Here is a 26,283-nt window from a genome sequence, read left to right as displayed (position 1 = left end):
CTAACTCGCGCGCCGCTATCGGGTGCTTACAATTTGCCTGCCGACCCAGTCGTAAGTGTAGTCAAAGGTGTGCCCTTTGCGCTCCAACAGCTCTGTGAAGAGGGTCCTCAGATACTCGTAATCCGGCTTCTCAAAGAAGTCCAGCCGTCTCACGTAGCGCAGATACGTCGCCATCTCTTCTACGGACGGGGGAAACAACACAGTGGGTCAAACAAGGTTCAGGCACATACGGAAAAAAAATGAGATCCATCTGTTCATACTTTAAGACAGATTGCACAAAGGTAAAGTAGGTAAATGGTCCGTGTGTTTTCTACAACCAGCGAAGGAAAGTGTGTTCTATTCACATTGAGTCGATTTCTCCGTAAAGTGTAAAGGTTTGTCTGGAGAGTCTACAAGTGTAGTGTGCGTGTTTTAGGAAATTTGACCGTGGCACAAAGGTTTGCACAAGTTCAAGGGTTAAAAGATGTTGGTAGTCAATGCCAGTACCTGGGAAGCTTTCACAGAGGACCTCGACTGGAGTGTTACGCTTGGTATCGCCAATCTTCTGGTATCTCTCTTTCAGGGTATCAGCCTGCAGGAGGGGGACATGAGTTAAGACAATTTTCCTCCCTCTCTCTCCCTCCTCCCTCCTTCCTTCATACCATACTTCCTCTCCTCTCTAGCTGCCATTTCACTTTCTTCACCCACTCACTCTTCCTCTTGCGTCTCTATCTCCATCTCTCCATCTCTCCATCTCTCCCTCTCCTCTCCTTCTCCTCATATTACTTTTCTCTCGGGCCGCTTAGTGGCGTAGCACACTAATGCGCATACCACGTAATCGCAAGGTTCCCGGTTCGATTCCGACCCTCGACCTATCTTGCATGTCATCCCTCCTCTCTCTCACCCATCCTTCCTGTCAATCTCTACTGTCTCTGTCCCAATAAAGCAGAAATGCCCTAAAAACATATTAAAAAAAAAAAAAAAAAACTACTTTTCTCTCACACTAACACCATCCTCTACTCCAGACATCTGCTCATATCAAGCCTAGTTGCCATACCTTAAGTCCTTGCCACGGCAGAGTGCCCCGTAGGAAATACATGAACATGTGGCCTAAGGCTTCCAGGTCATCACGCCTACTTTGCTCTGAAACAAAGAGGGAAGGGTGTCAACTCTGACTGAATTTGGGGGGTCAGAAAATTAAAATAAAGGACATTATTTCGAAAGAAGATGACATTCAAACGAGTAACAATCGGAAAATGTGAGGACATTCTGACATTTCTGTAAGTGAGCCGAAGTGTCATTCACCTTGGATCAGGCAAGCTGACTGATAAAAGGAGGAGGCGATGTGATCTTACCTTTCCCCAGGTGGGTGTTGATGGACATGTATCGTGCCGTCCCGGTGAGGCTCTTGTGTTCCCGGTAGGGAATGTGTTTTTTGGTCTCAGGGTCGATGTACTCTTTGGCAAGGCCAAAGTCAATGATGTGGATGATGTGATCCTTCTTCATACCCTGCCTCCCAATTAGGAAGTTCTCAGGCTTCACGTCCCTGTAGATGAGATTTTTGGAGTGGACGTACTCCATCCGGGAGATCTGAATGGAGAGGATTATGGGATTATCAGAATTTGTCAGAGGATATCCTGTGCTTGCCTAGCAAACTCCCCTAAGAACTTTTATTCATAATTATTTGCCAACTATCTTTTTGATGACTCATTGAAGTGTTCTTGACAAAACCAAATATACAGTGCCCTGCATAAGTAATGGGACAGTGATGCATTTTTTTCTTCTTTTGGCTCTATACTCCAAAAGTTTGGATTTGAAATCAAACAATTACTATGAGGTTAAAGTATAGATTCTTAGCTTTCATTTGATGGTGTTAGTGTACATTGGTTTCACCATTTTGAAATGACAACACTTTTTATACATAGTTCCCCTATTTCAGGGCTCCAAAAGTAATGGAACAACTGGATTGACAGGTGTTTCTGGTTAGTCAGGTGTGTTCCGTCTCGATTCTAGGCTTTGCGTTTGCCTTTGGAACCTGCTATTGCTGTCTGTCAACATGAGGACCAAAGAGACATCAATGAAAGTCAAGGAAGCCATTTTGACACTGAAATATCATATCTGATGAATCAGAAACATACAGTGCTCTCCATAAGTATTGGAAAGAGGAAGCATTTTGTCTTATTTTAGCTTTATACTCTAACCGTTTGTATTTGAAACCAAACAATTACTATGGGGTCAAAGCAGAGATTCTCAGATTTAATTCAATGTGTTTTTTTTCAGACTGGTTCAACATTTAGAAAGTATATTTTTTTAAACATACTCCTCCTATTTCAGGGCTCCAAAGGTATTGGAAAAAATCATATAAATGTCCAAATAAAGAATTCATGTTTAGTATTTCGTGGACAATCCTTTGCATGTAAGAACTGCCTGAAGTCTGAAACCCATTGACCCCACAAGACGCTGGGTATATTCCAAACCTTCCTCTTGCAATTACTCTGGTACATCATAATATTCATATTATCTGTCCACAAGACCATTTCCCAAACCTCTGCAGGCTATAGTTCACATTCATGCCTACCTCCTAGAGAGCGTTCCTGATCTGTGGGACAGTTTTTTGGGTGTTTTCTAAATTATGGTGAGCATTCTTCGGTCATTCACTGTGGAAGTCTTCCTTGGCCTACCAGCCTGTTTGACATTGCTGAGCTCACCAATATTGTTGTTTTTTATGATGTTATAAACTGTTTTCATAATTTGAGGTGCTTTTCCTTGTAGTTATACACATATGTGAAGTGTTAAGCTCTTTTCTGCAAGAGAACAATATCACAATATGCTCTAAATACCACAATATTTAATAATATAGAATATCGGCCCAACCCTAGTATGCACACACACAAAGCTGAACATAGAGACTCCCAAAGTTGTTTGTATGCTAACTTACCAACTGAATAGCCATCATTAAGACAGTCTTGAGTGAGAAGGTCCTGTCACACAGGTCAAAAAGGTCTTCCAGACTTGGGCCCAGTAGCTCCAACACCATGGCATTGTATTTCCCACAGGGGCCGAAGTAGAATACCTGAGGAAGGCCTTCCGCTAAGAGAGAGAGAGAGAGAGGGAGAGAGAGAGAGAGAGAGAGAGAGAGAGAGGAAGATTATTAACAGGGGGGGAATATTAGCCTGTACGGTATTTGAAAATGAAAAAAATACATCACATTGGCTCTAAATCGTATTTGCGGCCAAATATTTTGCAGTGCGACTGGGAATTTTAATTTGAGAGCACAAGTGCGACTATCATGAAGTAATGCGTTCTCAGTTTGCACGATTTGCCTCCTTGTGGTCAAATGTCTCAAACTGAAGCTTTCGATTTGTTTGGTAATGTTGCGGGGAAAGGAGATTAGACGTATTTCTTTAAGTAAATGCCCCTTTAGAGTGATTTGTTTGTTTGTGCTGTATGCAATGCTCTGCACGTGACATTGAGCCTCAGATGGCCCAAGCTGTTATAATTGGGTTTGTTATGTTTCACTGAGTGTTGTTCAGTTTTCAGTGCAGTCATTGGATGCCATCTGTCACGCAGGAGAGTGTCCATAACCAGAACTCATAACAATATTCTATGGAGATAGATTACTGCCACTAATAGTGTAAATAAATAGAGTAAAATTCACAAATGTGTACCATGATCCATAATCAAAAAACACAAAGCACAAATATAATTTACTATCCACACACAAACACCTCTTGATTTGTATTTGTAAACCATTATTTTAATAAAGGCAAAATTATTTGTAAATATGGCTAAAGATTTGTGAATAAATGTATTTACATTTGCAAACAAATGCCATGATGTGTGAATAAAATCAAAAGCAGTAACAAACATTTCCGAAGTTCTAAACAAAAGCATTGCTTTTGTAGGTATCCAATAATTTCAATACAACACTTTAGCATTCAAACTGTCGAATCTGCATTTGCGGATCAAATTACGTCTTTAGATTTGTTTACACAATTTTTACACTAACATTCCATGTGTTCATGGAGAAATTATTATTCAGATGTTATTGCACTGTAAATATCCAGAATAATCTAGGCTTCATAACACAACTGGACCAGGGAGGATATTTGGTGTCTTACCCAAACCAATTAATAATTCATATTATTAATTGGAATGGAAAAAAAAAAAATGTAATTCTAAGTGGATAAATCAGTCGAGATTACAACCTGCTCCATATTCGGCTTCAATAACATCCCCGGTGTGAGGTTTCTTGTACGAGCTGAGCTCAGCTGCAAAGTGAGGCCTTTTCTCACTCTCAAAGCGTATGGCAGAGCTTGTGCTTTTACCAACACTGATACCTGCTGAGGGAGTCAGGGTGGATTTCAAATGTCCAACTGTCCTGACCACGCACATTCAGGGCTTTTCCTGCATAGAGAATCTTTGGCCAGCCTACTTAGATGTTTTTTTTGGCCGGCCTAATAGGGTTGGGCAGGTATAAGGTATTACCAGGTGAATAAGGTGTTTAATCTTATACCGGTTTATTTCTGTCAACACTGTCCACCTGTATTTCACCATTATTATACATACCAGCGTTTGTTTACTAACTGGGTGCAGGCAGTTTTGTAGGCTCCCAGAATAAACTGCTAAAAACCCAAGAGATTAGGTCACATGGATTCACTAATTCTATAATAAAACATTACAAAACACCAGAATTCTCTCTATGCCACAGAGAGCAGTAATACTCAACATTTAGTCAGGTGCATCGGTCTTGTAGGGAGATAAAGTGTCTGATTCTAGAAATATTTCTGGGGTGAATGTCAGATTTAAATCTAATCCTAATATGGTAATCAGACCATGCATAAATATGGTTGACATGGATTTGTGTTATCTATTTTAACCTATAGATTATGTCTCTGATTTGTTTAGGTCGTATTTAGCTAGAAACCAATTTCCCTTTCTATGACAATAAAGTTCACTACTACTATCTATGACAACGAGATAAGTGGGTCAACAGGTAAATAATGTGACAGAGATGAAAAAAAGAGATAAAAAAAAAAGAGTGAGTAGGTGTTACCAAGCTTGTAAGAGGAGACTCCACAACTGAGGGAGGGAGGAAGCAAGACAGCAAGAGAGTGAGCTAGAGAGACACAAGCCCCCGAGAAAAAACGTCTCTCTGTGTCAACTATGGGAACGGACCACATCATGCTGAACAACTACCAGTTCTTCTGTTCGCTTGCTACACGCTGCCTGGTCGTCAAGGCATAACATAACGCTCCTCAATGAACAGCATGTGACTTCAACCAAGAACACCATATCCTGACAGTAACTTTAATCTTTACCTCTAACTTGCATGCAACGCTTAATTTGTTCTTAGCCAAAACAACAGCCACTTGATTTGTTGGAAGGCTGAATAAATCTAAATCCCTATAAATAGAGCTATGGATGCTGATGGTCCTTGAGATCAACGTGTTTTAACCCTCCTCGGTCGCCCACGACTTCAGAGAACTGGCTGTGGGCGCTGAAGCCAAATGCATGGAGTAGAGACTCCCTTACAGTTTTATAAAAAAATATATTTTGGGATCGATAGTTGTCATTATACATCAAATTGATAGAACACTTTTCTACGACCCAACGACGCTTGAATGGTCAAAGAGACGATCATTGGACTGTAGTAGATATTGCAGATTTTACATTCAACCTATCCCTAACATTAAGCCGAAACAAACCTTTTCCATTTAGTTTCAGCAACTGCCAGAATGGTGCAAATGGCAACACAACAAAGAGCTGATGCTGTTTGAGCAAGGCCTATATGTTAATGCAATGCATATTTTGAATGCTTTGGAGGTAAACAAATTGAGTCAAAAGAGCAACATTTAGACATCCCCAGAGAACCTATTAAACCATTTACCCACCCACATTCAAAGGACAGGCCTGTGTTACAAGCTAGTCATCAATAATGGCAGCGCTGTCTGCACGTAGTCCTATCTCCAACCTTCCAGCGAAGGTATGCTCAATACACAACAGAGCAATAGTCATTCAATAGTCATAGCAATAGTCATTCAATTCTATATTTCAGATTAGAACTAGACGATAAACCAAAAATGTACTCCAACATTACCAGCGTCTTACCGAAGCAACCAAAATCTTGGTATTATTATTGATGTTGAACGGTCACAAGCTCAAGTTTTAAGCAACAAAAGGGCCTGAGGTAAGCCGTATTGAAACCTGGAAGTGACAAAATTGAAGCCTGGAAGTGGAAAATAAATGGTATGCACTGGCATGCACAGCCTTGGCACCACTGGCAAAAGGGGTTAGTAGGTCTCATTTGGTACTGGTCTGGTAAGCCAGTGGCTAATTTAGTGTATTTAATTTAGTGTCAAGTTTCAAATTCACTGGTGTGTTTGTCTACTGTATCACATCAGCTGTATAAGCACCAAAAGACTGCACTCCCTGTGTCTGTCTTTCTGCCGAAGGGGGGAAAAGGATCAAAACTAGACACCTATCATATCAAATATCCTAAATGATTACAGTTTACATCATTTAAGAAAGTTACACCTTCCCATATCATAGTTTTAAGGTCGGCCTAAGCCTAAATGGGAAAGACAAACTGTATTTTCAGAGCTCAGTCTCAGCTGCGACTTTAGAGAGACGTCATGGCAACGTGACACCCCCCACCGTGGTTCAGCAGGTGTCTCATCAACACCACAGGACCAGTGCCGCTTTCTGCACCTGAGCCTGAGAAACAAGCTGAGCTCCACAATTGTGTGAGTAGAGCACAGATGTGTGTGTGTGTGTGTGTGAGAGAGGGAGAGATAGTGTGTGTGCGTGAGAGAGTGTGTGTGTGTGTGTGTGTGTGTGAGAGGAAGAGATTGTGTGTGTGTGTGTGTGTGTGGGTGTGAGAGAGGGAGAGATAGTGTGTGTGTGTGTGTGTGTATGTGTGTGTGTGAGAGGGAGAGATAGTGTGTGTGTGTGTGTGTGTGTGTGTGTCTGTGTGTGCGAGAGAGAGTGTGAGACAGCAAGACAGATATCTAGTGCATTGCCAGTGAAACATTCCAACCAGTAAACCACAACATCGGTTAACAAAAGTAAACCTGTAACATTGCCGTTTCCTTGCGAGCTGGAAATCTTGTGGGTCAGTAACTTTAAGACTCAGGGATATTCTGCCTCTTGCAACCAGAGACAATAGCTATATTTTCATCCACTTGTCAAAATAATTTTAGATTTTGAAGCATTTCATGCACATTTTATACATTCTGTTCCTTGTTTCACAGCACTTTGCTTTGTGCATCCGTTATCAGTGCTTTAGTATTATATTTCATTTGCTGAGTTGGTAGTGGCATACTAATCTACACAGTGTGTAATTGATCCTATGCAAATCAGAGACCCTATAAAAACAAAGATTTTCATTCCAAAATTACATGAACTATTACCCTTAAGATGGACTCAATTCAACTTATTGAGTGATTTGTTGATTACATTTTTGCATTTTAGCTCATTTTAAGAGTGTCATAGCAAAGGGTCTGAATATGTATGTACAGTACATGAGGTATTTCTGTATTTTGATTTTAATAAATTTACTGGAATTTCTAAAAAACCTGTTTTCACTTTGTCATTCTGGGGTATTGTGTGTGGATTGATGGCAAATTCTTTTAATTTAAACCATTTTAAATTGAGTCTATAACACAACAAAATGTTGGAAAAAGTGAAGGGGGTCTGAATACTTTCCGAAGGCACTGTTTTTGGAGAGGAAAGACAGGGAGAGAGGGGGAAATGGATGGGTATCATAATGGAGGTCTTACCTGTGTTGCCTAATGTTTTGTAAAACCGGTACTCCAAATGTAGCTGTGGTGCCCTTGACTTTATTGGTTCCTGGAAGAGGAAGACAAAAAGGAACACTTCAGCCGAAGGAGGCCTTTTACTTCACTACACACACAATGAGGCACTTGAGGTAAATATGAAAACCAATTCAAATGTATTCATGAAACAGAATTATCATTCAAATGAATTACAAAATCAGGTTTACTATTCCGTAATGATAGTGCAATTTACCTTAAGCAAGTGTGCTAGCAATTACCAGTAAGAGCAGCACTGAATTGACTGACTTGCTAAACCATGTAATGATTCTCCTACATTTACATTAATCCATCAAGGTTTTGGCACAAAGAAACTTCCTGATTATTAAAATAGTCCATGAGCTAATGCTCTTGTGAAGGGCCTTAAGAAAAACAACCATAATATTTTGTGTAAAAACTAAAAGAAATAGAACAATAATAAAAATGTAGTAAAATATCAGGAAAATGCTCCAATACGGAGAGGACACAGATACATGGCACCACTTACCAATTTTATTGCAACATATTCGTTGGTGTAGAGGTTTTTACCTGGAACAGTGGAAGCAAGAGGCAAACAAGGTTAGGTAAAAGATTTGATTCAATCAGACACGAGGTGGCACAAAGATTAGCCTAATTCAGAATGGTCTGACAGCCAGAGGGACTTCAACAACAGCTCTTTTTTGTGTGGCGTCCTAAGTGCAGTTACCAAGGAATCCTTCAAACACAGCTCTCTAAAGCAAAGGCTTCACAAATAACAGAGAGAGCTAGACGAACAATCAGACCCCTACCGAGGTAACGACTCCTGTCTACTTATGTGAAAACGGCGATTGTACGTTCTCTAGTGGCAAAGATACGAAGAAAAGTTCTGAAGATAAATAAAAAATAAATAAAAATCTGTGATTTCTAAAACTACAGTGACAAGCTCCATGGCTGGAATCTCATTGTAGTTTTTGAAAATCACAGATGTTTTATTATGACCGCCCCGCCCCAAAACTCCAACAGTTTGGATTTGAAATAAAACAGTTACTATGAGAGATTACTACTAGAGTTGATCAGATTTAATTAACTGTTTTTTTTCTTTCAGATTGGTTTCACCATTTAGAAAGTACAACATTTTTAAACTCATATAAATCATATAATGTCCAAATAAAGCACTCATGTTTAGTATTTGGTCGACAATCCTTTGCATGCAATAACTGCCTGGAGTCTGACCTGCCTGAAGTCCCCCCCCATTGACATCACCAGATGCTGGGTATATTCTCTGTTGATACTCTGCCAGGCCTGTACTGCAGCCATCTTCAGTTGTTGTTTGTTTTGAGGTTTTTTTTGCCTGAAGTTCTCCTTTCAGCAAATTAAATGCACGTTCAATTGGATTTAAATCTGAAGATTGACTTGGCCAGTCAAGACCATTACGCTTTTTGGTCCCTAAAAACTCTCTCGTTGCTATGGCAGTATGTTTTGGGTCATTGTCTTGCTGTATGATGGAGCGCCATTCAATGAATGCTGCTGCCGTCAGCAGTTGCATCATCAATTAAGACAAGTTAGCTAGCTATAGTGGTAGCTATACATGCCCAAACCATTATTTATATATATATATATATATATATATATATATATATATATATATATATATATATATATATATATATATATATATATATATGAACAAACATATATATATATATATATATATGGCATTTAGCTGACGCTTTTATCCAAAGCGAGTTATATTGCAGTGAGTGCATACATTTTTCAGTATATATGGTCCCAGCGGGAACCGAACCCACAACCTAAGCATTGTTGGCGCCATGCTCTACCAACTGAGCCACGGAGGACACCTAACATCCCCTCCCCCTCCGGTCGTGGTATGCTGTCAACCTTGAGCAGATCCTTTTTCAAAACTTTCCTCTTGCAATCACTCTGGTACATGATCATATTTGTCTTATTGGTCCACAAGACCTGTTTGCCAGACATCTGCAGGCTTTTGTAGGTATTTTTTAAGCAAATTGTAACCTGACCATCCTTTTTGAGGATAACTAGGGTTTTGCACCTTGCAGTGAAGCCTCTGTAGTTCGGCTGGTGTATTCAGCGGATGGTATTCTCTGACACATTCACGCCTACCTCCTGGAGACTGTTCCTGATCTGTGTTTTCTTAAGGCCTTTTCTTGAAGTCTCCCTCGGACTTCCAGGCTGTTTTTGATTGTTGAGCTCACCCGTGCTTTCTTACTTTTTAATGATGTTCCAAACTGTTGTTTTTGGCACGTCTATGGTTTCTGATTGATGGTCTGATATTTCAAGAAGAGGTCCTTAGAAAATGATGACATCATAGGGGGTAAAAAATAATAATAATAATCCAGCCAGGGGATTTTGCGGCTGTAGTTTTTGAAAACCACTTAAGTGAAAAAACAAGTACCCTTGGTTCTATTCCCACAGAACTAATCATAATAAATATTTGAAATACTGCCGTAAAATAATGTAAACAAAACTCGATCAACTATTAATTTCATCACCATCACATTATTTACATTTCGATTAGGCCCATTTGCTCATCCAGCTCACCAACACTGAGCCACAGCGTACACTTTCAGTGGACAGCAACCAGAGATACTGTATGAATATTCAAGTACTATTCTTCTCATTCGTAATAACATTATACAGGCAGTCTCTAAACCTGCAGATTTTCTACAGCAGAAAAGTACATGTGCCTTTGCTGTCTGGATAAAAAGGAACAGGGTAAGGGCTTGAAATATTATTACAAACTTAATTAAGTTCTTTCAGCCTGCCTGAAATATGGTGACAATAACAGCATGCTCATTGGAGAGAGAAAAAGAAAAGCTCTCACACTCTTCATCAAGTTTATTTAAGCCTTTAAGTCGCCCGAGGCTGCAAGCTGTCAGCAATGAGATGCCGTTGCTGTGGGAGACGATAGACATCTAGCCCTCGGAATGAAGTCATTATCGATAATGAAAATAAAACACATCTTGGCCACCTCTGTTATCTGTGTCTTAACTCTGGCGCCAACAGAATTCAGAGAGAAGCTGGGTCCTGAGCTCATTATGACACATTGGCCAATGCATCTATTGCCAAGACTTCACTGCAAACGTTGCATGTCGGTTCTGTCAGCGTAGCTTTTGGGATGCACACCAGAAGCGTATCCGGGACAGGGTTCATCTCATGTTTTTGGCAGTCAATTTGTTGATGGTTGCTAGGGCAGATTCATTTATTTCTTGGAGTTAATTCACAGTGGGTTTGTTTCAACTGCAGCCAACAGACAGACACAGAAGACTTAGAGTGGAGCTTTGCTGTACGTCAAACTTCATGTTGATACCAAGACAAGATTATATTGTAGAGTTCACACAGCTAAGCATCATAGGAAACCTGACAGGGAGGGTGATGATAGGGAACTACTATTAAAAGATTGGGTGATTATGAATCTTTCGATTAGCAAGTTTGTACATTACAGGGAAACATTGCAACATTGAAGAAAATGGAAGATAACCTGAAGGAAAAACGTAATCGTTTTTTGGAGCTCTGCCGAAGAAATGCATTTGATTGGTTGAACGTGTCGCAAGGCGTCACTCATTTCAAACGGGTTTCCACCCCTTTGAAGCTACTTTGTGCAAAGGATTTCCCCAGGCTTCCTGAACTATGAAAGCCTGGTCTCAACTAGGTTAAATAATTACTAATAGCCAAAAATAGACACTTATTTGATATTAATCATCATGGGCAGCAGTTGTCGCCTGTCTGGGATAATCCCTCATACCACCAGTACATCCTCTGTAAACATGTGGAAGTAGGCCTACTAGAGTATATTCCCGCATTACTAAATTCTGTCAGCTATATTCCCTAAAACATCGAATGACCAATGTTGCATACATACAAAAAGGTATGAAGTGACATAAATAAATGCATGTAGACAACTGCAAGATTACACAAGTGGCAGGAAATTATGGTTATGACTGTTGGTTGTGAGAGATAAAGGAGATGGCCTATTTATTGAGCTGATGCAAATGATAAAAAAACATGAGAAAAGTTGCTACAAGTTCATTAAACTGTTACAGCATGTGGAGACGCACAGCAGGGTTGATTTTGGCACACCACTGTAGGCTTGTTGAGCATTTAGATTACGATATTATAGACATTTCAGTTCCTGGTTACATTCGCTGCCTACAATACTTTTTGTGTTTAGTTAACCTAGTTAACAAACCTCTCTAAAAGGAAGTTTTTCACCTTTTTAAATCGTTTTCCTGGTTTGTCCTTGACCTCGATTAGCCCAGATAGTTTTTAGTAACACATGTTGCTTCCTTAGATACTGAATAGTCATATTTTAGGCCCATAGGACATGATTCATTCTGGAAATATGTCCAAAACACCTGGCAGACACTCATATTAAGACAGAATCCCTCTCTGAAGACTTTCATAAACCTGGAAAAAAATATACTTGGGTGGAACATCCCTTTAAAAGGAGCAATCTGGGATTGGTACATCCATTTTGGGACTTTTAAATTAATGATATATGACCATTGATTTTTGAAGAATGTGACTTATAAATACCTCATGAGTTTAGTTCAACTCTCGTACCCCATCAGAACCCAAAACATAAGCTTGTTTTGTAAACAATGTAACTGTAAACAAACACTGTAGAGCTTCAAAACATGGGTAACATTTTTTTTGTATCCATAGCTGTCTATGTATTTGAGAGCTAGTTACATTTCTCCAGCGCCATCCCTCAGCAGTTTACTAAATGAAGTGGCAGGGAGAACGCTTTGTTATTGTTTGAATCCCAGATTGCCCCTTTAAATCAGTGAGTCATAACAAACATCAAACCTCCATTTTACTGGGTTTTTTCTTTTTTTTTCCCAACACAACTAAATTCCAACGTTGAAAAGAGGACAACCATAAACTGGGCGATATTATTACCTAGCTTCAGCTCTCCAAAGTTACCACATCCGATCTTCTTGCCAACACGGAAATTGGGCCCCACCATGAGTACTCCAGAGGAGCCTGAAGAACCAGAGGGACGTGAGTGTCCACTGCGCCCCTGACCCGCCTTACTGCTGCGTGCTGGCCGCTCTCCCTCCTTCTCCCGTGGGTTCTCCATGGCTCAGGGCGCCCCCTGAAGGACCGGAGGCCCAGGGGAAGGGATTGGTATGCACCCTGGTAGGGGTTGGCGGCTGCTCTTCGTCTGGGTAAAGGGGCCAGGGCACCTGCCTCTGCCCCGCCCTGTCACTGCAACCTCCACATTTGGGATGTGGAGCAGAAGCTCTCGCAGGCAACCTGGACAAAAGAGGAAAAGGAGATATATAATTAGGGTTTCTGTTAACCGGATTTAATGCTTCAATAAAACTCCTGCTGATCATATTGACTGATAAGATCAGCCTATCCTGTAGAATATAGCCTAATTCTTCACTCTGTTGAAAATGAAAATCCTCTGCAAAAAAAAGACTGACGATGCAACACAACCCAATACCTGCTCAATATAGGCACACTATTACACATTTGAATGTATCGCATTTGTAATGTCAAGATGATATTTGCTTGGCGTTTAATAGTGGAAGTCCCAGAGTCAGTGAGAGGCAGGGAGCTTGTTTGTGAGCCCCACTGCCATGGGGAAGAAACTGTTCAGGTGGTGTGAGGTTTTAGTCTTGATAGACCAGAACCTTTTGCCGGATGGATGTCTATGGAAGAGGTGGTGACCAGGATGAGAAGGATCAGCGATGATCTTTCCTGCTCTCTTACTGGATGACCTTCTCTGCTGACCAAATGGTCCGCTGCAGTCTGCCTTTGTCCTTGGCAGCGGAGGCAGCGAACCAGACGGTCATCGATGAGCTGAGAGTGGACTCAATGATGGCTGTGTAGAACTCAACCATCACTTTCTGCGGCATGTTGAATTTCCACAGCTGCCACAGGAAGAACATCCTTAGCTGGGCCTTCTTGATGGTGGAGGTGATGTTCTCCGCCCACCCGAGGTGATGTTCTACACCCCATTCTCTTACAGAGATCGTAATGCTGCTTTATCAGGGATGCACGATATATCAGTAATGGCCAATAATTGGGAAAAATACATTTTCTGCATTGGACATGTAATGAAATGTAGGCTGACATGGCAGTAATTATGTGCCATCAACTACTCATGTGTGCACTGTCTAAGTGTGCCAGCACTCTCTGATATGCCGCCGATGAACAGGGTGAGATGTGTAGGCTGTGTGGACCCATTTGAAGGCGTCCAAAAAGCACAAACAAATCAGGAATCTGCAACGCGTGTAGGCGAGGCTTACTGTCAAGAGTCTTGTATGGAGGGAGTTAAGTCAAGTCTTTTAATAACGCAAACTTAATCAGTCACCGTGACACACCACTGGAATAACTCTGTGCACTTGAAAAGTGCCAAAACCACACGCGCAGAATCAGCAGCACCAGGAAATGTGGCAGTCAAGCAATGACATTATTTATTGCTCATATACTCCATCAGTAAATCTAGAATGTCTAAAATAGTTTTTCAGCAAAATTAGCGACAGCGTCAGTTTAAGTTTTATTATTATTATTATGTTAGCCAGGTTACTTCCAAAGGTTATACCAATTATTTGCATGATGATCGACTGACACCCAAAACTCCATGACTGTCACAGCCCTGGCCACACAGACTTATTTTTTGTCAGTTCCACTTTCTAAAAAGACAAATCAATTAGAAACTGCTACATTTAGACAATACTTAACAGCTTTTGTTGAAGTATTAGCGTTAATATCTGAGTGAACATTGGCCATAGCATAATACTCTACTACTTGTGCTCCCTGTGCTGCAAAAAAAAGCTGCAACTACAAACCAGGAACTTGCCTGTGTTCTAAATATAACCACCAGTGACCTTGTCAAAGTGACACAGCCCCCTTTGTCTGTTCAGGCACCTTTGCATCAAAGCTCCGGGACCTTTAGGCTCGTAAGGGTTTGTCAAGACCCACATAAACATTCCAAAGGTGATCTTTTTAAATGTTGCGAGTTATTGTCAAATGATTTAATAAGTTACGTTTATTGTGGCAGTCATAACCAAATAGAATGAATGATGTCAGTCTGAAGTAGGCCTTGTAGGTGCATATCTTTCTTTACATTACTAATCATAGGGCAACTAAACTTTGGGGGATGACATGACCTCTCTATAGTCATGGTGTTTAGCATTTGGTATTAAAAAATAAACCATAGAATACCTAAGCAAAACAGTATGTATTTGGTTAATAATTCATTGGAGAAATTCAGCGTCTTCAGATGCCTTCATTTCCCACAATTGTCTGCTCCATTTCCCTCTGACAATGGCAGGAGAGAGCCTTTTTTTCTGGAGTGTGGGATCTGTCAATGTGCTCCACAAAAAGGTTTTCTATTTATTGGTCTGAGTGACTGGGATCATACAAATTAGGCCAGCTTCCTATGGGAGATTTCCTGTGCCTGGATCAAAGGGTTTCTCACTCACTATCATGTTTCGATACAAAATATCATGTTTGGATACACAATTTGAATGTTGTGGTCACATTCAAATGGGAACAGAGACATTCAGAGTTCTAAAAAAGTAGGCCTAGCATTACTTAAGGACAGACTGTCATTGGGTGTTTCATGTGCAATCTCAAAGCCACTCAATTTAGATCATCTTAGTAAAATGCAATGAGGCCGTTCAGATCACAATGGTACTGAAGTAGTTAGTTACTGATAAAGTAGTTAGGCTACTTCGTGTTTCAAGCTGTTAATAGAGTACTATTTGAAGTCCAGCAGTCATGTTAATAGTGCATGTTGTTCCGGCACTGATTTTTGTTTGGCTCCCTAAAAGCTCCGCCTCTGAAGCAGGGTCGGCTACAACCAGCTTTCTGGCACGCACCTGTTTACCATCGCTGCCACTAGCTAACGCTGCCAGTGGCTTCTCTGCAGTATTCTATTGCTATTCCTGCAACTCTTGCAAGCTTGCCCATCAGAATCAAACGCCTTTCACTTGGAAGTTAATTTAAGTGCTTCTTGGGCTACAATATTGTGCTGTTTGTTTATGTTAACGATTGCATGAATGTTTGGCGACCTTTCCTTGAGTCTCCCATGTCCCTGTTGTGGACATGGGAAAGCACGTCACCACACGTGATCCGGAGGTTCTTAGATATAGTGAGGCCGGGAACCGATGGGAATAGTCCACTTGTTGCTCCAAAAATCAATAGACAGCTACGCCAACAGACAGCTACGCCAACAGACAGCTACGCCAACAGACAGCTACGCCAACAGACAGCTACGCCAACAGACAGCTTAAAACAGTGGCAGATACGGAACTGGAGCCGCCATTAATTTTCACTGGTCCCCATGTGGGTAGTTCTAACCTTGTCCCCAAGCTATTGCACATAACAATGACTCAAACCTGGCCTCAGTGGGAGTGAATTTACTAAGGAATTTGTTATTATTTGATTTCAGTGAATAAACGGCTGCGAGGCGTAGGTCCGGAACAGACAGTGCTGTGGGAGATGATTGATGCAAGGTAAAGCCAATAAAAAGGCTGAATAAAAACCACTTCACAAATGTACATTTAAAAAAAAAAAAAGAAAAGAAAAGAAAAGGAAAGTAGACTAACGGGAAAAAGTGGGTTGTTGTGCCAATCAAACGTGACCATCCACAGGCCGCCCACCATCCAAACCCATTTTCCCAATCGTGACTTCCAAAAAAAAAACGAGACCGAAGTTTGGTAACAACGAGATCAAGTTGGGCTACTTTTGCATATTGAGGCAGCTCATTTACGCATGAACATGAAGGCTGCTTCCTAATATTACAATTGAGTGTAATATTATGAATTATACTGAATCTTGTGCCCCTCGCCTGCGCTGACTCAGCCAGTGAGTCACACCACCCTCACATACCCTGCTTCGGAACCCATGGAGCGTTCCGTTCCCTCCTCCCCTTCCTCTCTGCTTCTCCCTCCCGTTAGATCCTGTTATGCAAACCCAGTGCTGTGCATTTCACCCAGTCCATGGTAATGCCTATAGTAGTGCATTTCACCCAGTCCATGGTAATGCCTATAGTAGTGCGTTTCACCCAGTCCATGGTAATGCCTATAGTAGTGCGTTTCACCCAGTCCATGGTAATGCCTATAGTAGTGCATTTCACCCAGTCCATGGTAATGCCTATAGTAGTGCATTTCACCCAGTCCATGGTAATGCCTATAGTAGTGCATTTCACCCAGTCCATGGTAATGCCTATAGTAGTGCATTTCACCCAGTCCATGGTAATGCCTATAGTAGTGCGTTTCACCCAGTCCATGGTAATGCCTATAGTAGTGCATTTCACCCAGTCCATGGTAATGCCCATAGTAGTGCATTTCACCCAGTCCATGGTAATGCCTATAGTAGTGCGTTTCACCCAGTCCATGGTAATGCCTATAATAGTGCGTGGAATGGGTTAACTGCCACACATTAGCCGCCACACTGTTCAGAACACTAGTCATTGTTTTGTGTGTGTGTGTGTGTGTGTGTGTGTTTGTGTTTTAAATGAAATCTCTCTCTCCGCCTGAAAACTGTGTAGGCCTATTCTCTTTCCACTAGCTGTGATTAATCGAATTAAACAAATGTCACAGAGTCCCTGACCAAAATTGTTGCGCTGTCAAGCACGTTACAAAGTGGGCATCTCAAGCAATGAGAAATGAAATCATAAACTACAAAGAAATAGCCATGTCAGAATACCTTTCCTTTAGAATAAAACAGCAGGCTAAATAACCACAAAAAAAAGAGCAGGATGAAGTAGGACAGGGGGGATTTTCAGCAAGACGGGTCAGGATTTTAGATTACAGGAGGATTGGGACTTGACAGGAAAATACTAGACAGGACTGGACAGGAGATGAGATTTTTCCCCATGTGCCATCCTCTACCCAGAATGTGTGTGGGTGTGTGTGTGTATTTTCCACCCGTCAGTTTGTGGGTCCAAAAGCTGTCGTCTCCCGTGGAAACTCTGCATTCGGTCTTGTTTGAATCGACATAAGAAGACCCCTTTTCTGTCAATGACAAGCGCATGCCTGTTTGCATCAACGATGGGTTTTGGCCAGATACTAGAACATTTGCGGGGCAGAGATACGGTAGTCACGACTTGTAAATGACCTGTGCGTGGTTGCAATGAAAAAGTATTACAATTATGCTAATGTCATGCATGCTTCTTTTTCTTTTTTTGTAATATGTTTTTTAGGGCATTTCTGCTATATTGGGATAGAGACAGTAGAGATTGACAGGAAGGATGACATTCAAGCGCCCCGTCATGCATGCTTTTGATTGGACCGAGCAACACCTCTCTCCAAACAACTCTTGTCCGTTTAGTCCGATTTTAGTCACAGGGATAATTTTGTCTCATCTCGTTTTAGTCAACAAAAAAGAAAAATGATTTTCGTTTAGTTGTTGTTCTTTCTTGGTCCATTTAGAAAGTTATTGTCGGGTCTTGCCATAGAAAAATAGGTGTTTGATTTGTCAATAATTTCATTGACGAAATTAACATTTGTGTGTAAAAGACCCCACAGAAGATCACATTTTTCAGATATCGTCTGTGCTTTTTTGGGGAAGTACCATACTTACATCTCACAGAAGCCAAACTATATCCTAAAAACAAAATATAAGTGTTGATATTACTTGACCAGGGCCTATACTTGACTTTTTCTGGTAAATGTTTTCTTAGACGCTTCTCCATATGTTTGACCAGAAGTCAAAGCCTTTGCTTATCCCTATGATGGAAGACGACTGAGAAATGTATTTCTGACTCCATTTCCCAACAATACAGACTCTTAGTTTTCACTTGACACCCAATTTGATATGCTCTGATGCTCCGATTTCACATTTTGGTTCTCATGGATCCAGGCCAGGCCTGATTTTCTGATAATTGATTCGGGCCGGGCCAGGTTTGCCACAGCAGAGCTGCGTTTACTCCTTTTTAAATAGAATCTTGTGTGGCTTTGTGTGACCTCACAGAGCACCTACTGCTCTCTATTCCTCTGCTCTAGTCATAGTTTTTTGTTGTTATTTTAGTTTAGGCTATAAATATCTAAAATAATATATTACATATGGTATATATACTGTATATAACGCTTTGTTAGGAACACCTGTACACCTTCTCATGGTGGAGGTGGTGTAATGGTGTGGGGAATGTTTTCTTGGCATACTTTGGGCCCGTTAATACCAATCAATCATCGCTTGAATGCCACAGCCTACTTGAGTATTTTTGCTGACCATGTGCATCCCTTCATGGCCATAATTTACCCATCTTCTAACGGCTACTTCCAGCATGATAACGCACGTGTCACAAAGCAAAAGTCATCTCAAACTCGTTTCATGAACATCACAATGAGTTCAGTGTTCCTCAGTGGTCTTTCCATTCACCGGGTCTGAATCCAATAGAACACCTTTGGGAGATTCACAGCTTGAAAGTGCACCTCATATTTATAGGTGAGTTCTCAAGCAGTCTCTCTCTCCACTCTTCTCAGCGAGTGGATTTCTCCTCTCCTCACTCCTCAGCGCTGCAATTTTGCTGTTGTGCACAATGAATAAAGGCCAGCTGTCTTCTAGACTTCAGGCTTTTTTGGGGCTCAGAGTCATGCAAATATCTGATGTCGGGCTCGGCCTGGACTCGGGCCACATCTCAACGGGCCGGGGTCAGGATGGGCAGATAACAGCGTAACATCACATTTTTGGGTCTCTTGCTCGGCTTTCGCTCAAGAAGAGATATTGGAAATTTTACAGACAACATCCAGCTCAAGTTGGAGTATTGTATTTTTATGCTGTTCCCCTTTACTAGCGGTGACCCTGTTTCATGATATAGACTACCCCTTCTGTAACCTGGATAGCAGCTGATCTGTTGCCATGGAGTTGAACAACTGCAGCGAAGGCAAAACACAACTCCACCTGCTCACCGGGAGATGAGTGCCCCGGAACCAAGGAGGCAGAAAGGTTATGGGAACTCAGCAAGAGCCAATTCAAACATAGGCAGCTTTGGCAGCACTGCCTTTGTCTGGATGGAACAACCTGGCTACAGGCCTAAGAGTCAAAATAATAAAAAAAATAATAAAAAAAAATATGAGCCTACTCCCTCTCCCTCTCTCTCTCTGTTCAGTTATAGGACAGGCTACTCAAAATGTCATCCTTAACAAAGGAGTGCCCATCTCTTCACTTGGGGATTCACATTTGATAATGGTCTGTAGCCTAAAAGCTCAACACACAAGAGAATTGCTGAGTAAGAATAATTCCACTTATTGCACAAACACGTGCGTCAACACCAGAGCTGGGCGATAAATCGAAAATGTATCGACACTTGGACATTTGGTATATCACGATAAATTCGGCGACTACACAATTATGCTACGCCCTGCATTCTTAGAACCATATCCAAACACACAGCGTACTCTGCGACAGATTTCTGCATCTGTATCTGTGTTTTTTTTAACCAAAGCGCTGCAGCCAATCACAGCCACGCTTACAGAGTGCATGGTACACCTCAAGGAAGAAGAATAAAGTGACGCTGCGAATCATTCAGGTGGTTGTTGAATGTTGTTAATTCTAACTGAGCGCCTATGAGTATTGGGATGAAAATGCCCCGGAAGATTAATTTGTTTTAGTGCTCAAGAAGGATTCAAACTTGGTTGGTTGGGCTCAATTTGTTTTAAAACCAACAGACAAAGATCAGCGGGAGGTAATATGTATACATTGATGGAATCTTCTGGTCAACGGGGGACACTGGCAATTTATTTCACCTTTTGAAACACAACGTAAGAGAGCATGGCGAATGTATGGCCTAGATAGTATGGACAAGACGTGGAGGCCTAAAACACTCAGAAGCTACAACAAGACAAAAATCTACCACTGAGGTGTTTACAGCTGCAACTCCAAATGTGAAATACTCTCGCCGGTGGAATGAAATCATTGACATAACCAACCACATCACCAAGGATATGGCCTCAATTTCTACAGTCGAACAAAGTGGGTTCAAGAAAGTGGTGCAAACTCTTGACAAGAGACACGTACGCCATCAAGAAAACATGAATATCACCACGGTGGCCAAAGATGGCAGATTTCCAATAAACTTAAGCCCTGCTTCTTTAATGAAGTCCAAGTTAATGAGGGGTCTGTGTTTCAATTGAACCAACAGTCAGAACACAACTTGGGTAAACACAGCTCTTGCGCAACTCTGCACCACACACGGCACAAGCTAAACGCATCAAAGATTTGAAAACAAGTCATGCCCAATTCTATATATAGCTGCTGAAAACCAGTTATACTTGGCTAAGCATCACTGTCTTACCTGTCCCTATGGTGTGGATACTTTTAAACACTCATCTAGTTTCTGTCGTAAGTTAATTCCGTTTCTCTTTCCGTCAGTCACGTTCCGGTCGCTGCCCCTGCCCGCAGCTGTCACCTTCAACGACAACCCGAACCCCAATGAAAAACGTACAGAGGCGACTTTGGCAGTAAACAATTGGACTGGTCACATAGGCCTAGGCTTTCATGTGAAAAGTGTTGTCTGGAAACTGCCAACAGGATTTGGACGCACAGCACGGCACCCTTCAAACTTTCTCACGCCAGGTCTGCACAATGTGTTAAGCCTACAAACTCCTGTTGATAAAATGAACTGGGGAAAAGTCTGTGACTTGGAGTGTGTTTGGGTAAAGAGAAGAAGCTTCAGAACACAAGCTTAGTAGGCCTATTTGGGCATTACACTTGCTTCTCTGTGTCCTCTGAATGTCTGGGGAATGACAGCCATGACATCAGTGTGACAAAACAATGGCAGTAAAACAAAACAAGTGACCACTAACCTTGCTAACTGCTGCAGCCAGCAGATGAGATGAACAATTAGCACTGTTCAGGTTGATAATGTTCTGTATCAAGTTGTTTCAACCTTCCCTTGAGAAGAAACGTGAGTTTGAATGAATGGAACGCACATGCTTACCGGTAGACAGTGTAGCAGCACGTACAGAATGGTCAAGGAATGTAACATGAGGGTTGATAGCCAAGCCAGCCAAATATAAGCTTCAGCTTGCGGTTGCTGTTACTCGATGCTCTATGGAAAATGCTAACAGTGCCCTCTCTTTCCTTACTGTCTTGGGACAGACTGATGAAAGCAGAAAGAGACAGGCTAGATCACACCTCTCCTCACATTAAATGATTTGCATTTACTAAATAGTCACAATTATGAAAGTGATATTATTATTATTTTTAACAAAGTAGTTACTGGTACGGGCTAGTGTTGCATGGTCGTACCGATACTGAAAATAGCTTTGGGTCCAACACTGCTGTGCTTCCACTTTCTGTAGTACCGAATGTGCTTAAAAGTATGATACAAATGTATCAAAAGCCCTGCTGCCACAGACGCATACAATGCAACAGTGTACCAATTGTCCTGCTTCTACGGCCGCATTTGTGAACAGTGCACTGTATATTTCTATCTGAGAGAACGTTTCTATGCATGCAATTGGCTGATTAGCTACTAGCAAAGAGGATACATCTTTGCCACTCGCTTGCAAAGGTAGCCAGAGGTGGGGTCCAAGTTGAGTTGAGGGGTATGAAGTTGAATTAGAGAGTGGTTGAATGCACACACATATACATATATATATATATATATATATATATATATATAGTGTATGTTTTCTTTAGTCAATGACACCGCGGAGGCGAGTGAAAGCCAAATAAAAATGTTTATGAACAATAAGTGCATGAAATTCACATTTTGGTCTCCCAGCCAAGGTGTCTAGTGGATGAGAAAATTTTCACCAGCCACATTTAACCAACATTAAGGCAAAAATCACAATAGCATGACTCTTGACTCATTAAAAATCGCTCCGGGCACAGAACGAACCTCCTGTAAGTAGGCCTTAAGTTTCACCTAACCCTGCTTGCAATAAATTACAGGTTCAGTTCCGTGACACTGTCAGACAGAAACATGACAGGAACTCAGTGATGCAAGACCCCAGGAACTAACAGAGAGAGCTGGCAGACAATCGAGGATGTGCCGCCCACACTGAAATCACTGATGAGTGTTACTACAGCTCTTTGCAATGAAACACCTGCGTCTCCATGGAACACCCGGTGACGCACAGCCTCCTAAATAGGCACCTGAAAGCTGTGGATGGGGAAATAATAACAATTCACATTATTTTATTTTTTGTCCTAACACAACTTTTTTTTCATCATGTAAAATTGTTTAGTCCTAATTTAATACAAAACTAAAAAAATGCCACCTGTCAGCATCTGATGTAGCCTAGCCTAGGATATTTAATTTTATTTCACAAGGGATTTACTTATGGGTTTAATTATGCATTGTTTTCCATAGTATTTAACTGGCCATCCAAACAGGGTCCAGGGGTTATGAGTCAGCTAGCCAGCTGGTTTGGCCAGTCACATTTCATACTAAACGAAATGGGTGCCCATCATACTTCTGTATACAAAACAGTGCACATAAGTACCTCTAAAAGTAGCCACTTACTATAAAAGAGGCTTCGTATAAAAGCCAACGTTTTAATTTAGTTTTGATAGTTTGTAAAGTAGGTTGCAATGCCACTGAAGGCAATGGACGCGGAGTGATCTTCTCATGTGAGCGGACTACATTTCTGTGGGTGTTCTGTGGAACATATTTTCAAAATTAAGAATCGTTCCACGATTTCTAAAACCGGAAGTACGGGCGAAGCGGCGTCGTGCTAACGTGACGACACCTGACGTCAGACAATGAGATGTCCGGTTGTCCGTTGCGATCCACGGGCTGCGTTCCGAAACGCGTTCAAGCGTTCTATCTGGAGCGTGTACCGAGTACGGATACACGCTAGAACGCATTTTGGAACACAGCCACGGTTATCGAAAGATAATGTACGCTATAGAACGCCAATTATAATCGCTTATTCAACCAAGCTGTGGTATTATCAAAATGAGTTGTCAGTCGCTGCATTCCTGTCCCTCTTCTATTATTTAGTATGGTATTAATTGACACGGCGATGGACGGTGATAGGAGCATGACGTTCCAATTATGATGACAGCCTTAATGTTTTTAGTTTTTTGAGTAACACAAACAGAAAAGTACTTTTTCTTGAGTTGTTTCCTGGACCAGTAGTTCAGTACATTTTCACTGAAGTAACAGTAGGCTACTTCTACTGTAGTGGGATTTTGCAGTACTCTTTCCACCACTGCTAAGGAGGGAACGCATTTGCACTGTTGTTTTCATTATTATGGCACCTCCAGGTACAAAACAGGAGGTACCATGATGTAAATAGTGCAAATGCCATACTCTGCACATAGTACATGACTTGATTAAGCATACAAAAATCCAAGACAAGTCATGTTTCATGGCTAACTTACACAGGCACGAAACAGTCTTACCTTGTTGGCTAAATAATAGCCCCACCACTTCCCAAACGTAACCGGAGAACTGGTGTGGTCAAGTTAAATGTATCTAGCTAGATAGCCAGCTGTTATTGGCCTAACGTTGGCTGGGAGATGTTCAGAAGATGCAGAGAGAAAAGAATACGAGCTAGCTAGCTAGCCAAGTTAGCTAACGTTAGCCATTCAAATTGTTCGCTTGCGATGTTTGTGGAAATGCAACTTACTTTCAGTGTAATCCCGCGGTTAGTCACTTGTTTCCTTGTGTAGTATAGCTAATAATTCCAGTAGAAACGAGGAAACGACATTAATCCGTGTTTTCAGATATGCCTCCCCTTTTCGATTCGATCCCACTGAAAGCTGTGTGAACCTGCCGGGTAGAGCTTCCGGTTTGTTTGTTTGTTTGCTTTTTTCCCCTTACATTTCAAAATAAAGGTCTCCTGTCGCATCCAGCGTAAAGCGTGGAATTCATGTAATTCTTTGCTTTTTTGGTTTGTAAAATTAACATGAAGTATCTGCAAAATAACATGTTTAATTATAATTGTGTTTATATCATAATTAAGTGTAGATTGTTTAATGTAATGCATACCTGGTCATTTCTTCCGAAAAAAGACTGGCCAAATGTCAATTGGCCAAAAAATGCCCAGTGTCAATGATCTTAGTGCAACTGTCTTGACTTACTGTCTTACCGTATCATAACCCAAAGTATGAAGTTGTTCTACTTCAATGTTTGTAAACATGCAAACAAACAATATATACATTTGAAATATGTTTACATCCTTGCATCCAGAGCTCAGTCTATGAATTAGAAAGTGGCCACATTTCCCCGGGAAAAAAAAAAAAAAAAAGAGCTAACATGACCATGAGCTAGCGTTCCCTGAAAAGTTATATCAATCAATCAACTGTATTTGTTTAGCGCTATTTACAAAGCCAATTGTCTCAAAGTGCTTTCCAACAACAATACAAACACAAAAATACAATATAAACAATATGAACTAACACCCAACTGTAGACCCCCAATATTAATCACATAACTTTTTACATTTGAACTCTATACAGCCAGTCAAATCATGTGAGACAAATCATGCAATATTTAAATCATATTTTTCTATACAATAGATCCAATTATACCTACATGCTTTCTCACCGCAGGAAATGTGTTTTTTAATATCCATCTTACATGAAAAGTGCAATTCAATGTAGGCTGTAACAAATGGTTATTCTGATTCTGAAAAGGCACAACATATTAATCTTGCGCTGCAACTATCTAGTGTTTTGGTAATTGAGTATTCTGATGTTTAATCTGATTGAAATAACTTACTGCTTTTAAAGACCTTTATTGAGAAAGAAAAGAGGTAGGCTACAGCCTTCACACCTTAGAACCATTTCACCACCTTTCCTTCCTGTTTTGCCATTATAAAAATAAAGTTTGCCAGTTTAGAAAAACAACTGAACAATTTAAGTGTCATTTTTGGCACTCTGTATAAAAACGTACCAGCAAAAAAGTAAGAAGGTTAAAGCCTGCACTGAAATGGAGCTAACTCTGACACTTTTTAGAACATTTTTGAACAGTCTCACAAGTTTTCCCACTTGTCTCTGTAACAAAAATAGTCACAGGTGTGAATGGCTGTTTGATGATGTCAGAAAATAATAAATCAATGGGAGATAAACAATGGCGCATGAGGTAGAGTTGTACACAGGCTAAAGGTTTAGTTTTATTGTATGTATGGTGGTTGGTTGCCATAGGTGTTGATACCTGACTATACACTCACCGAGGACTTATTAGGAACACTATAGTAATACTGGGTAGGGCCTCCCTTTATTAGGAACACTATAGTAATACTGGGTAGGGCCTCCCTTTATTAGGAACACTATACTAATACTGGGTAGGGCCTCCCTTTGCTCTCAAACCAGCCACAATTCTTTGTGGCAATGATTCCACAATATGTTGGAAACATTCCTTTGAGATTCTGGTCCATGATGCCATGACTGCATCACGCAATTCCTGCAGATTGTTCAGGTGCACTTTAAAGCTGTGAATCTCCCATTCTACCACATCCCAAAGGTGTTCTATTGGATTCAGATCCGGTGACTGGGAAGGCCACTGAACTCATTGTCTTGTTCATGAAACCAGTTTGAGATGACTTTTGCT

The 26,283-nt window shown here is 41.0% G+C and overlaps 1 protein-coding gene across 3 annotated transcripts in view; it reads right to left on the bottom strand.

The window, feature by feature from the left end:
* LOC310802395 (casein kinase I-like) overlaps positions 1-24,480 on the bottom strand; it is a gene marked incomplete at its 3' end in the record, with an annotated part of 28,937 nt that extends 4,457 nt beyond the window's left edge. For all 3 annotated transcript variants that reach the window (XM_083666720.1, XM_083666721.1, XM_083666719.1), the window contains exons 1-9: positions 24,359-24,480; positions 12,714-13,070; positions 8,302-8,342; positions 7,761-7,830; positions 2,918-3,069; positions 1,335-1,569; positions 1,037-1,122; positions 487-571; positions 31-179 (exon numbers count right to left, since the gene is read on the bottom strand). In XM_083666720.1, coding sequence (XP_083522846.1) covers positions 31-179; positions 487-571; positions 1,037-1,122; positions 1,335-1,569; positions 2,918-3,069; positions 7,761-7,830; positions 8,302-8,342; positions 12,714-12,894 — 999 coding nt within the window. In that variant the 5' untranslated portion in view covers positions 12,895-13,070; positions 24,359-24,480. The remainder of the gene's footprint in view (positions 1-30; positions 180-486; positions 572-1,036; positions 1,123-1,334; positions 1,570-2,917; positions 3,070-7,760; positions 7,831-8,301; positions 8,343-12,713; positions 13,071-24,358) is intronic.
* Between the last annotated feature and the right edge of the window lie 1,803 nt (positions 24,481-26,283).

The sequence above is a fragment of the Argentina silus genome (genome assembly GCF_951799395.1).
Source record: "Argentina silus genome assembly, chromosome: 3".
In the NCBI taxonomy this organism is placed as follows: Eukaryota; Metazoa; Chordata; class Actinopteri; order Argentiniformes; family Argentinidae; genus Argentina; species Argentina silus.
Note: the sequence above shows the minus strand (reverse complement) of the source record. Positions and strands in the feature narration are given on the sequence as shown.